At 34.0% G+C, this 14,906-nt stretch overlaps 1 protein-coding gene across 2 annotated transcripts in view; it reads left to right on the top strand.

Annotated features, from left to right (window-relative positions):
- Nucleotides 1–14,906, top strand: part of LOC126814384 (delta-1-pyrroline-5-carboxylate synthase) — a 26,709-nt gene continuing 11,803 nt past the window's right edge. Inside the window, exons 1-6 of one of the 2 annotated variants that reach the window (XM_050539483.2) lie at nt 1–346; nt 9,793–10,108; nt 11,142–11,279; nt 11,811–11,915; nt 12,515–12,667; nt 14,522–14,566. In XM_050539483.2, the coding sequence (XP_050395440.1) occupies nt 9,836–10,108; nt 11,142–11,279; nt 11,811–11,915; nt 12,515–12,667; nt 14,522–14,566 (714 nt within the window). In that variant the 5' untranslated portion in view covers nt 1–346; nt 9,793–9,835. The remainder of the gene's footprint in view (nt 347–9,792; nt 10,109–11,141; nt 11,280–11,810; nt 11,916–12,514; nt 12,668–14,521; nt 14,567–14,906) is intronic. The other variant, XM_050539484.2, reaches the window with a different exon arrangement.

Here is a 14,906-nt window from a genome sequence, read left to right on the forward strand (position 1 = left end):
GTTGTGTTTCAGAGAGCAGTCGGCTGCTACTGAGACAGAGTTCATAGTCTTTTATTGTCGTCAACATACGGTCATTGACAGCAGGTACGTGGTCCAGCCTAGCTAGTGTTGACTAGAGTACAGATGATGCAATATTTATATATTTCACAGAAAACCTCACAAATATCCTGTTTCTAACGGATATTTGACGAAGAAAGATTGAGAGGGGTTAGGCCAACGAAGATTGTTTACGTTGACATATGTACAAAATATTGTGATTTGAGGTATATAAAGGATGTTAGCAAACACTATCAGCTGACGGCAGTTATTGAGTAGATTTTACTGTTAACAAAATCCTGTTGTTGTCGTAAGTAAAATATATTTGTTTTTCTCTAGAATTGCGTGCTTAATTTTTAATTTATGAAAACTTTAGAAATTTACTTAATGTAGAATATACTTAAATTAAAATATATTGTATAATTTTACACTATTTAACCAAAATTGTAGAATTTTACACTATGTAACCAAAATTGTAGAATTTTACATTAGGGTATGTAACCAAAATTGTAGAATTTTACATTATCTCCAGAAATTTACATCAATTTAAGACAAATCTACTACTTATAATGACAAAAAAAAAGTTGAAAAAAAAACCCATAATAGAAAATCAGCGGAGATCGTTTTGTTCACAGCAAAAATTGCTTGACCTGAAGCTGTTTAAATTATAGGCATGGCCAGGCCCCCTTGTCAGTAGTGTATAGTTGTTCGAAAGGCACAAAAATTTAATGTCCAGTGTACACATTGGACAGTTAGTTTTCAAAATAAGAGTATGCTATAGCATCACTATCTGGGAAAAATTTCCCGCACAGCACAAAAGTGTGGTATATGCATGTATTGGCCCGGTCGTAGAAGAAAAGTAGGAGAGGATGTAAAACCCAATTTCATTTCCTTTTTGTTTAAATTGTAACTTTTAACTACACTACATTATCTTTTAATCATATTTATTATGACTGGATATCTGTTTGAATTATCTAATAGTAGTCGGCCTAGTATATGATTTTGTGATATAATTTCATCTGCGGTGGCTCAGTGCAGAACAATTAAACTTTAAACCTCATTTCATTGCATATTTTTCTCATATAGATCATATGGTTAGAATGTGCGCACTGTATCATAAGGTCTGTCATTTTGTATGTGACAAGAAGTAGGGTCACCTGTCCAGCCTCGTGAGTTTTCTCCAGGACCTCCCACTGCTAAAGACCCCTACATGCAAGCTAATTTTTGAAATAAAATTGAACTATGTGTTAGACCCAAAATGACCTAGTTTGTGAATGGATGTTAACCCCCCCCCCCCTCTCTCTCTCTCTCATATATAAAACCTGTTATTTCATTTCACCACAAAAACTGCTTTTAACATGTCTCCAAGTAAGAAAGGTATGAATTATGAAAGTTTCAGTAAGTCGAGAATATATTCTTACAGAAAGTTTGTAAACAATTTTTTTTTGTATGATGCAATTATTTTGTAAAGAGTAACAGATGTTACATATAGAAACAAACAAAAACTATGGGAATCCAATTTCTATTTCTAAGACAACAAATTTATAAAAACAGGTTAGCATAAAATGAATAAAAATAAAAATGACCGATTTGAATTAGGGGACTGGAAAAAGGCGAATTATTATTTGGTTAAATATTGGTTTATTTATTGTTATTATTAGCACTGATGGATACAGAGTGCACTTGAATTAATTTTTTAAGGACTTGAGGGGGAGGGGTATAATCGGTGGTGGTGGAGGTTCCTTTGTCATGGCAACAAGCAAGCCTCCATATCTAGTTAGTGTGAAAGGTGAGAGACGAGAATTCTAAGATAGATAATGTGCCCCCCCCACCCCATCCCCTCCCCCATCCCCCTTCAACTCATCCAGCTAGTGTGAATGGCAAGGGATTACAGCTCTGCTCAGGGAGAATGGGCTAGCCCCCACTTCCCACCAATCTTAGATATGGCCTTCTACTTTTACAAGAATGTAGAGCATTTTAAAACCTGTGTATTTGTGTTAAATCAATATAGGTATATTTACTAATAATATACATATGTTATTATAATTATTAATATATCATGTACAATAACATAGAATGTTCACAGAAAAATATATTGAATTTATGTTTGAGTGGTAAAAATAGATTACTTTGTGTAGGTTGACATAAGGTCAGTGTATTTGTGTAGGTTGACGTAAGGTCAGAGTATTTGTGTAGGTTGATACAAGATCAGGAACCTTATTCACAAAAACTTAACTGAGATAAAATCCAAATTTTAGTAATTTGATTGGATAATATTAGATTGATTTTAGTGCTTAGCCAATCAAAATTGAGGTATCTACTAAAATTTGGATTTTATCTTAAGTTAAAATTTCGTGAATCAGGGCCCTGAGTATTTGTGTAGGTTGTCTTAAAGGCTCTGAGCGTGATTGTAGCGATATAGAAATCCCTTGAAAAGTTGAATATCTAATAGGAATAAATGTCAAAAAAATGGTTCAGTTCCATTTAGTATTTACAAAGATATACATATAATGATATGAAATTCCATTGATAATGCTTCTCAATATGTAACAATCCCGCCACCATCTTTATTTGCTGTGGATCTTATTGATGGGCCTATTTTAAACCCAATTGTTACTTTAAGGTCAGAGTATTTGTGTTAGTTGACATAAAATACAGAGTGTTTGTTTTTCTCCTTAATAAGGAAACAATTGCATCATCCTGTCAGTTTCTTCATTTCCTCAATGATATATAGCTTAATGTGAAATACCATATATCTTTTCCATGTGGCAATATGTATTTTTGGTCTATATGTCTCTATATTCTTTGAAATATGTCATTGAATATAATGAAGTTTTCGCTGTGATATACGAGTAGATATATTAATCTACCATGTAAGTGTGGTGCATATCTCTCTTTATAGGAGCCACGGCAGCTCTCTAAGTAAGACGCTAGCCCACTCACTAGGAGGGTCCGAAGTTCGCTTCCGGTGTTGCCTGAGAAATTTCTTCAGGATTTTTCAGTGGGGATACCCTTAGTCCTGTGCCAATCACTACGTCCCGCATATCTGACATGGGGAACCATGCAGGAAAATCCTTATGAACTTTCTCGGTCAACACAGGGATCGAACACGGGACCTCTGGGTTAACGAGCCAACATCTTGCTCACTGAGCTGCCATGGTGGAGGGGCTGACAATGAAAGCTGTCTAGTCATTCGGATGGGACGAAAAACCAAGGTCCCGTGTACACATTGGCGTGCATGTAAAAGATCCCTTGGTAGTTGGAATTCGATATAAGAGTAAGCCGTAGTGCCGCTGTCCGGGCAAAATTTCTCTCATAGCACACTGTATGGCGTATGCCCATCTTCTTTAGCCCAGGTTAGGAGCAGAACAGTAGGATGTTAAACTCCAGTTCATTTCATTTCATTTTCTTTAAGTCATGAAATAATTATTGTATATTTTCTTATCATATTATAGAAAATTATAACCTACAGATAATGGATATTTCTTGTCACACCTGATACCACTTTTAAACTTCTTTTATTTTTAGAACTTTAAGGTCAGCTGTAGTTAGTGTCACTTACCCTACATTGTAAAAATTAAATGAGTTATGGATATTGCGACTATCTTATAGACCATATATAACCGTTGGACTTTGGACCCTGATATCTGACTGACCATTGTAGATGAGTTATATAATTTTATTACAACTGTCTATATAGATTTTCTATTGTAAATAGATAAATAATGCTCTATATATAACATCCCATTCCAGGGCTCTGATTTCAGTCATAGTTACCAGTTTTGACTGGCTGGTAATTTACATAACATGTTATCTCCCAGACTTAAAGCCTTTAAGCTTTTAAAAAAGCTTAGCAATCAAGTAAATTGATAGTTATTGCATGTAAAACACTCAAAAATTATAAAAGAAAATAATCCTAAACGAGAGCATCGCTAACACTGCAATATAAGTCCACATTCCAGATTTGATTGATATGGTACTTTTTAAAATGAAGAGAATGAAATATGAAATGGCTGTAATATGATAAGAGGCAAAGAAGGCTAGGCGTTGGGTTTGTTTTGCCAAATTTACAGACAAAATACTTACAAAAAAGTGGGTGTGGCACTGTCCCAGGAGGTCGTGGCAAGCATCAAAATAAATAGTTTGCTGTCTTTACAGTATAAGGAATAAATATGCAAAGTTCCAAGATGATCCATTCAGAATTGCAGCCTGTAGACGATAAATACAAAAAATGGGTGTGGCTCTGCCCGTGGGGGTTGGATATGGATACAATATAAATAGGTACCACCCTGTTATTGAAGTAACAACATCAATAGTTGCCGTCCTTAGGGTATAAGGAATAAGTATACCAAGTTCCAAGATAATCCATTCAGAATTGTGGCTTTTAGGCGCTAAAGGTAAAAATTGGGCGTGGCTCTGCCCCTGGTGGTCGGGGCATTCACCAAAATCATTAGTTGATGCCCTTAGGCTATAAGGAATACATATGCCAAGTACTAAGTTGATCCATTCAGAATTCCGGCCTGTAAACGATAAACACAAAAATTGCGCGTGGCTCTGCCCCTGGGGGTCGGGATAAAATATTATGTATTTTAATAAAATACTATCTGTCGTTTAAACTCATAGGCATATTCCTGCTATTCCAGACTGTGAATACAGCAACTTTGTTGTGGTCCAAAATAGCCTACCTTAGGTGGCTGACCCAAATCTCAATCTATCGTCGCGAGATATGAGAGGACCTCTCCCTTCCTGAGAAAAACTTGAAAATTTAACCACAGCAAATGCATTTTTCTGCTAATCTAGCCTGTGAGTTAAGCAACTTCAAAGTTTCCAATCGTTTTGCTCTATGTCGGCCAGAATTCCAACCATCCAATCAGACTGTTGTAGATGCATTCACAAATAATAGTCGATGACTGAAAAATGTCACACAAAGTAGAGTGGCTCCAGACAAAATGTTTTAATTCATAGCCAATTCAGTATAAATTCGTGGTATTCAATTAAAAAAAAAGTAAAATTAGTGTTTTATTAGATTTCAGGCCCTTTATTTTGCCAAGTATATGAAATAATAAGTTTTGTTTTCAATGAAATGGATGTAAAAAAAATATTTAAAAAAAAAAAAAGAAAACTATATCTAAAAAAGAATCAGTTTGGAGAAAGGATTGCTTGCAGCATGACGCTACGTGGCATTGACCCATGAGATAACCTAATTCAAATCTTTTCACGTTTTTGATATAAATCAACGATAAATCTATATCTTTCCCCTAACTAGAGAATAAATTTTTTTCGTTCAATTTTTGAAGGTTAGTTCTATTTGTATAATGATTCACAACCCAAAGTCCAAATCTCAATTTTAGATATAACATGTAGTATATAGTACTTTCTTCAGAACTCAGGGAGGTATATGTCGTCTGATATACAACGGAAAGTTTTCACATGAACGGGAAAAGTGAAATCAGAATTTCCCCCACAAGTCCAAATTTATCCGTTGTTAAGAAATGAGGGGTCATTGGGGGTCATTGACATGAGGACATGAAAATCATCCATTGGATTTCTTTAATTATTATTTACTAGAGGACACCGTGCAAGGTAAGAATAATTTTGTTTTACTTATATGAAAATGTTGAATTTAGTTATGTCATTGTGTGAGGAGGAGTGGGGGTGGGTCTATGGTAATTAATGTTACACTAGGAGATAGGTTTAAGATACTTTTACCTGTCACTGTCCTGCTATGTGAATATCTATATACTATCAATAAAAGTACATTAATACTGAAGTCAATGTACTGAACTTGGTTTAATAGTAGATAAATGTCTATTACAAAGTTACAGTATATAAAAGATTATGATTTTGACAGATAAACTGGCCAACAGATGTAGTTTAGTGGAACATCAGTGTCTGTTTACAGTTTATCTTTTGTAAAAAAATTTCTACAAACAATCGAATATGTCTCCAAAAGGATTCAGTTAGGACAAAAGAACACAGTTGGGGAAAAAAGCATCAAAAATTCTGTTTTATATATCAATATAGAAATGTGTACATTTACATTGCAGTCACCCCCCATCAGTCATTTAATTGTGAACACTCTATATTGACTATAATTATCGTGTGGTATTTTTCGAATTTGTTTAGTGTGACAAAGAAGAATACTAAATTTTAACGATATATTTTCAGCAACTTCTTTTAATTACTTCTAGTCAGCACAGAACAGTAGGACGTTAAACCCCATTTGATTTCATTACTTCTGGAGTAATGGCCTTTATTGTACAGTATTTGTAGAATCTTGTGATTGCTTTAAATAGCAAAAGTCCTCATCAGCACTACATTAAAGATGCTTGTTTTGATTATTGCAATGAATAAATTGCAACAATAACTTCTGGAGTTATTGCCCATGATTATATCGTAGAGTCTTGTCTTTGGCTTGTCCAGTGATATTTCACAGCATAAAGATATAATTTATTTTTACCTGAAGCATCTCAAAACGCCTTATCTACTGTGACACAATGGACAACTATCTTTATGAAAAAAATTAGCTAAATAAAAAGTAAAAATTAAGGAGGTTCCGATGACATAAAAGAAAATTGAAGGGGTCCCATGGTAATTGTAGTATGAACACAGAAATCAGATTGGAAAAATGAGAAACCCTTTTGGTGCACAATAATGAGAAAATCTTTAATTTCAATAACTGAAAGAACAATATGGTTATTTTACTCTTAGGTTTGCTCCATGTTGTATTATGAACAGTTTGTATTAAATATTTTTATTAATAAGAGACACAATTGTACAGGTTGAAATCAGCCACTTAGAGCATGTCTGGGTTTAGTATGTATACATGTTCGGTGATAAAGTAGAGATGATAATATTTTGATAAACTAACTCAGTTTCCATGTAGTTATATAGTGTTAACAAGGTCAAAAGTCTACATTATTTAGTTATCACAAAGAGATGAAACTTTGCTATGAAAGTGAATGAATAGACAATTAACAAAATGATGTAAATAAATACCCAATGGACATCTTATTGTGATGTTTAATTGTGGAGTAAAGAGTTACCCTTTTGATTAAGGGATTAATGGCGACCTTGAACTATGGACTCGGGACACATTTCTATGGAATACAATTACTGTTTATAATATTTCGACAAGAAATGAAATGAAATGAAATGGGGTTTAATGTCCTACTGTTTTGCTCCTAAAATGGGCTAATGAAGACGGGCATACGCCATATACAGTGTGCTATGAGGGAAATTTTGCCCGGACAGCGGCGCTACGGCCTACTCTTATATCGAATTCCAACTGCCAAGGGATCTTTTACGTGCACGCTAATTTGTACACGGGACCTCAGTTTTTCGTCCCATCCGAATGACTAGACAGCTGTCCTTGTCAGGCCCTCCGTCCTGCATCACATTTCAACAAGACTTCTCTGGTCTATATCAATCAGTTCCAGCCTAAGCTAAATTTTTATGTCAGTATGGTAGATAAAATATAGATTTTTTGGGGCACAGCAAAAAAATAATGAAGAGTGTATAGAAAATGTTGGAAGGTTTGTATTGAATGCACTTAAGAAAAGAGGAATATAAATATAGTTTTGTTAATTGATATGTAACATTAGATAATGACGATTAGATTAAAATGTACCACTCTTCTTGAAAATTAATGTTATTTTGTAAGATATGTAGTTAGATATTGTTATGCATCACAATGTGAAATGTTTGTTGTAACTTCCATACTCATGCTTGTACCGTACATGTAGTTGAGAAAAAACTATTATTATAAAAAATGATATACAGTATTTATTTTTGGTACCAAATAATTTGTTGGACCTGGCTGTAGCCCAGCCTCCCCCCCCCCCTCCCCCCCCCCCTCCCCCACTCCCACTCTCCCACTCTGTTATCAAGCACTTGTAGATAGATATAAGAAATCCAATCAAATACTTTATTATTGACATTTATTCAGGTATATAGATTGTCTGTTCAGTTAAAACATATCCATCAGTTGTTATGTTAATATATTATTGTTCAATGTATGTAAAAGTTAAGAAAACTAAATTATATACTCTCTGCTTGGGTGCTCATACATAATGTTGGCATAATGTCAATTTTATTGTCTCAGACTGGTTTTTCTCTGACAAATTTTATACTGAAACTTAACGCCTAACTTTACAAGTAACTCATGTGAACCTTTCTGAAGAAGATAAGAAAAACAATGACACATCTTGACAGGGTGTCAAGTAGGTTCATGCCCTCCTAAAATTAATAACTAGATCAATTGTAAGATTTTAGACTGTTACAATTCTATATGTTCTAGAAGTTCCTGTGTGGGATCCGCGATGGCTCGGTGAGTAAGACGCTGGCTCACTAACCAGAAGGTCACTCCTAATGTTAGCAGAGAAAGTTCCTTATAATTTTCTGAAGCAGTTTCCCCTTGTCAGTGGTGCAGGGCAGATGGCCTGACAAGGAGAGTGTCTATTCATGCGGAGGGGACGGAAAACCCGGATCCCATGTACTAAAAGCATGAACGTAAAAGAATCCGTGACAGTTTGAATTCGATAAATGAGTAGGCCGTACCGCTGTCAATGCAAAATTTCCCACAAAGCACACTGCATGGCGTATGCCCATCTGCATCAGCCCACTAGGTTCAGAACAGTAGAGGATTAAACCCCACGTTATTTCATTTCATTTACTGTGTACAAATTAATAGTGTGGTGGCGGTATTTAACTGTTAAAATTTATATTAGAATATTTCAGATTATATTCTATTAAAGGTGTGTTATGTAAGCGCTAAATCTGCCTATTGTAGGTCTTTATTTTAGCTTCATATGTCATATAAACTATTATTTAGACATTTATTCACATGACAAGACTATAATCAGTTCTCTAGATCATCAGATGGCAGAGATTTTAATGGATTAAGCCACAGTTGCCATTTGATGAGTTATATTGCTTGATTAATTTATTTATTGTTTTATTTACCATTGTTTTATTTTTTATATTGTAAATTATTACAACAATACTTGTTTATTGATTTCAACAATTTAAGTGATTAGAAGTAATTTCATATATGTGATTGTAAATTGATATCCAAGCCTTATAGGTCAATCTGACTTAGTAGCATTAGGTACTAGTTGGTTATCTGTGGTCCTTTGATTGTATGAAGGCCTTTATGAATTTCCAGTATTTAAGATTGAAGAATTATTCCAGATTCTTGTAATATCTGAAGGACCATTACCTGTCACAATTTAATCAGATATGAATTTATCTGGTGGGACTAAAAACAGAATTTCTTTGTACAAATTAGAGGTAGCAAGCAGTGAACATTTTAAGAGTTACTCAGATATGACTTGATCTGGTGGGACTCAAAACTGAGTTCCTGGGTACAAATTAGTAGTGGCATCTAGTAAACTTTTACTCATATATGCTGTGTTGAGCGTGTCTAAAAATAGAGTTCTTTTGAACAAATTAGTTGTGACGGCTAGTAAACTTTCTAGAATTTACTCAGATATGACTTGTTGATCTGGTGGGACTAAAAACTGAGGTCCTGTACATGTACAGATTATTAGTAGTGCCACTGAAATACCTTTGGCAGATGAAATTTAAAGAAGAGTATAGGGGAAATTTCTCTCTCTTGTAGTAAAGTTTTATTAGACTCTGGGCCCTGGTAACGTGGATGTTCACTATACAACCAATGTGAGAGTGGTGGCCAGATTTCAAAGCCTTGTCAATATGACTCTGTGTATATTGTATTGTTTTTTTGTATAATTTCAGCTTAAAGGTGAATAAAGAGATTAAATAAAAAAAAACAGCAAAAATGTTTCATGCAGTCAAAACTTCACAAAAATTAACTGCCTATAGAAATAGTAGTGTTTTGTGTTATAATATTCCATCCTTAAATCAGACTAAATCAAATTTACAAACAAATAAAAACAGTTTATATACATCATCAGTATTAAATCAAAATGCCTTACATAGAAATGATTTATTAACTGCTAACCGTGTTGTGGTTAAACTAGGCAGTGCTGTGATTACAAGAGAAGATGAATGTGGAATTGCTCTTGGACGTTTGGCATCCATTGTAGAACAGGTTTGTTATTTAACATAATCCATATAAGACATATAGAAGTAGATTTCACAAATTAAATACACTTATATGGGTATACTACTTCTGAATTTATTAACATGCTACTTTTCGATACACATACAGCGACTTAAAGGACAATATTGGTGCCAGTCATTATCACATATGTGATAGAACTTGTTAAACACGTTCCAAATATTATTTTATCACAGAGATCATTGCTACGATAGATGAATAATCAATGTTTCAACAATAGGAAGTGACGAACGCAAAAGGAAAACACAAGTTATCCCTCTATATAACTGCCTGAAGTGACGGGTGATAACAGATACATGGGCGAATTTCTGCTCACTAAAAATTCCTTCGAAGACCAAAAGTTGTTATATGAGACTGTAAGAGTATATCTGACAATTCAAAAAAGTAATTGCATGTCATTAGATAAGAGAACACGAGAAAAATAGAAACAGTCCGTACATTCACGGGTGTTTATTCATTCTATACTTATAAAAACATGGTAATGCACAGACTTTTTCTATTTTTCTTTCATGTTCTCTTATCTAGTGAGAGTCAATTTTGTTTATGAATTGTCAGATATCCTTTCACAGTCCCATACAACAACTTTTTGTCTTTGAAGGAATTATTAGTGAGCAGAAATTCGCCCATGTATCTGTTATCACCCGTCACTTCATTCAGTTATATAAAGGGATAACTTGTGTTTTCCCATTGCGTTCGTCACTTCCTATTGTTGAAACATTGATTACTCATCTATCGTAGCAATAATCTCTTTGATAAAATAATATTTGGAACGTGTTTAACCAGTTCTATCACATATGTGATAATAACTGGCACCAATATTGTCCTTTAAAAAGAAATTGCTGCCCTCTTGAGATTTATAATCAGAACATTGAACAGTGATTATCAAGAAGTATTAAACAGGCCACAAGTTAAATAATAATAGAAATAACACCCACAAAACCAAAATCGAGTTCAAAATCATGTTATCAAATGTTCTATTCTAAAAGTTTTTGTACATTTTCAGGTGTCTCAGCTTCAAAATCAGGGTAAAGATATGTTGATGGTTACTAGCGGCGCCGTTGCTTTTGGTAAACAAAAATTACGTCAAGAAATTATTATGTCTATGAGTATGAGACAAACTATCAGCCAACGAGAATCAAAGGTAACTCTTCAGCTACAGAATATTTATATACATCTGGACAGTAGCCATAACCCCTATCAAGGCTTCCTATTCAAATATGCAATTTTTTTAATGTGAATCAGCAAGAGTTTTTTTTATTTTTTTTGTTATGTTTACCTATCCTGGTTTTATAAATAGACCATTAAAATGTTTTGGTGCTCCTCGAGAGATTAAGCTTGAATTATCACTACATCACTGACAATGAGACATGCATTTGTGAGGTTGTCTCTGGTAATTAATAGGGGGGTTGGATGGCTGAATGGTTAGCATGGTTTCGAATCCCCGGTTGTAAGTGACAAGGAGTAGGGTCGCCTGTCCAACCTCGTGGGTTTTCTCCGGGTCCTCCGGTTTCCCCCCACTGCTAAAGACCCCTACGCACAAGGGAATTATTGAAATAAAATTAAACCATATTTTAGTCCCGAAATGACCTAGATTGTGTCGAGTGGACATTAAACCCCATTTCTCTCTCTCTCTCTCTCTCTCTCTGGTAATTAGTGTATCTTTATCCTCTAGGGCCATCCATTATTAGAACCTAGAGCATGTGCAGCTGTTGGACAGAGTGGTCTAATGTCTCTATATGAAGCTATGTTTTTACAGTATGGTATACGAACAGCTCAGGTAAATATTAGGGCATTTTTTTATCTTAGTTCGAGAAATATCTATGCTTTAACACTGTAGACAATACCCAAATGAATTGTGTTTAACTCCTACACTTTTGAAGTAAAATAAATAATTCAATCAATGCCCATCTTTCAATGAATAGTTGAATAATCTGTCTTTACTAAAGTGTATCTTTTAGTTTTTCAACATATTGATGCTCTAATAAATGCATAGAGTATAACAATATTATTGTTAATATAGGCTAGTCCAATTACTGGGCACAATGGTAGATCTGTTCTGGTGGGTTATCTTCCTCTGTGGTTAAGGGAGGGGTTCTCCTGATAGATTTCCAAAATTTGAAGGTCAATAAATGCTATTCTTGAGCTATATTGGAACTAAGCACACAAAGGATAATAAGTTGCCAATTAGGCCATCTTGAATTCAGCTCTTGGCCCTCACAATCTCATGTCAGTCATTTACCAACTCTTACCACCCCCTTTGACCGAGAGTCAACTTTTTAACAGGCCATATTGTGACTGCAGCTTCCATTATAATCTGTCTCTAATTGATCATATATTTGTTGATGGCAACAGTCAATGTTTATTTTTTATTTTAAGGTTCTTTTGACAAAACCAGATTTTTACAATGAATTCACAAGAAAGAACTTACACAGTACATTAAATGAATTGCTCAAGTTAAATATTATTCCAATATTAAATGCTAATGATGCAGTAGCTCCTCCACCAGAATCTGATAAAGATTTAGCAGGGGTAAGTAATGGGTTTTTCATCCCCTCCGAATGACTAGACACTGTCCTTGTCAGGCCCTCTACCACGCACCACTGAAGCATGATTATTTTAATTGATTTTTTGCCCTTGTTATGTTTTGTTTATTCATCATTTGGGAGTAACGATTTAAAATGTTTTTGCATTCTACATTTATTTAAAAATACATTATGTAAGATTTAGATAAAGAGCTAGCCATTCTTGCTATAATAGTTCGAAAATAGATAATGTAAAATGAATAATTTGAAAATTTCATTCAAATTACTCTATTGCAAGCGAAGATATTAGCCTTTGAAGGTTTGAATTTTCAACCACGGTACTGGTTGTTCAAAGCTATGTCTCGCTCTTCCATTTTTAGCTTAAATCAAAATATGGCTGAACTGTTCTAATCTATTTCATATTGGAGAAATCCGTTGCCATCAAAAGTTGATTATGGCCTGGATAAGTTAATTAATGTCTCTGCAATAGGCAGATTTGGCTCTTGCATAATGTATGTTTAAATAAAGTATTTAATTTACATAAAACTAAATAGTATATAAAAATACTTTAGTTTTATGTAAATTGATTTTTTTTTTAATTTTCTCCACAACTTAGCTAACAATAGAAAAATTCATCACTTATAATTCTAACATATTGAGTAGCTTTAGTCAATAGAAACCTATTGCTTATGCTAATGTATTTTACAGTAAAAAAGGCTAATGTTCATCTTTTAAAGATACATTATGGGAGATTCGATAACGAGTTGGCAGTTCTCACTATAATAATTCAAAACTAGATAACGTAAAGGCAATTTGTTGAAAATTTCATTCAAATTGATCCACTATGAACTGAGAACTAAGCGAATAAAATATCTGCCTAGCCTCGGTCATCATTACTAAAGTCAGTACGTTAAACAGCATAGTCTCGATTATCCATTTAATCGTTTAATCGAGAAGGAAAGTTATGCAGTAAATCGGATCACAACCCACTTAAGATCGCAGGCTAGCGAAGCCATGTAGAATGGATTAGGGTCTGGATAAGTTAATTAATGTCTAATTAATAATTTAGATAACATTTCAGGACTAAAGAAAGACCTGCAACAGACAGATTTAGCTCTTGCATAATGTATGTTTAAATTCCATATTCAGCATACTGGAATGTAGGAAGCTGTAAAGTTCATAATTCAAGATATAACTTAATCATCTACCATATAAGGCTTGATGTGTCATTTAGTGATATATGGATCCCTGTGAAAGTTTAATAGGAATATCAGCCCAAGAATGGTTCAATTTCATCGATCTATGCCGCCTGAGTGTAACATTCCGCCGCAATCTTTTCTTGATAGCAGACAAACCTAATGGGTCCAGTTTAAATCCGATTGAATTCCAGTCGGGAAATTATCTAGCTATTGTATTTTGATTTTGTTTTCTTAATTTAAAGGTTAAATAACCAATCTGAATTCTGAGTACATATTTAGCATGCACTATGCCATGATAAATTTGATACGTTAGCGAAAATGTAAATGTTGCATCAAGCCTTTAACTGCATGTGCAGAAGATGAGCTGTTCCGAAGCCTTAACATGTTTGTAGGGACAGTTTTCATTATTCCTCCATCCATAATCAGATCATCAGGCCCCGGTTTTACAAAGCATTCTCAGACTTAAATTTGCACATAGTTTCTTATTGATGTAGTTGATACATTAAAACAACAACAGTTTTATAAAGGACTATATTTTATTTAAAATTAGGCGAACAATTTTGAGTAAATTCTTAACTTAAGTCGGAGAATATTTTGTGAAACCGAGCCCTGTCAAATTAATTTTCTTATGCCTTGTTTCAAAATATGTATTCTGCTTTCAGTTGGAATCTTATAAAATTCATGCTGATGAAAAATACAAAAAGGGTGTATGTATAAAAGTATATGTGTGACCTATCGAACTGTCCCTACAGATCTAGACCTGGGACCATATTTATAATAACCTTAACTAAAATAAAATACATTCTTTTAATTGGTTAATAGTTAAACATATATTACCTCTCCACCACTGAAAATGTAGTATTTCATTCTTAACCAATAAAAAAGATGTACTTATCCTTTAAATATTTTAGTTAAGGATCTCATGAATATGTCCCTTTTGATCTTTATTTCACACCATCTATCAAACATGTGCCTTAGTTCTGACATGAGAAATTAAGGCCTTGGACAATTGGCCAAAATCAAGATTTATATCGGAAATTTGAGGCA

The sequence above is a fragment of the Patella vulgata genome, chromosome 3 (genome assembly GCF_932274485.2).
Source record: "Patella vulgata chromosome 3, xgPatVulg1.2, whole genome shotgun sequence".
NCBI classification, from domain to species: domain Eukaryota; kingdom Metazoa; phylum Mollusca; class Gastropoda; family Patellidae; genus Patella; species Patella vulgata.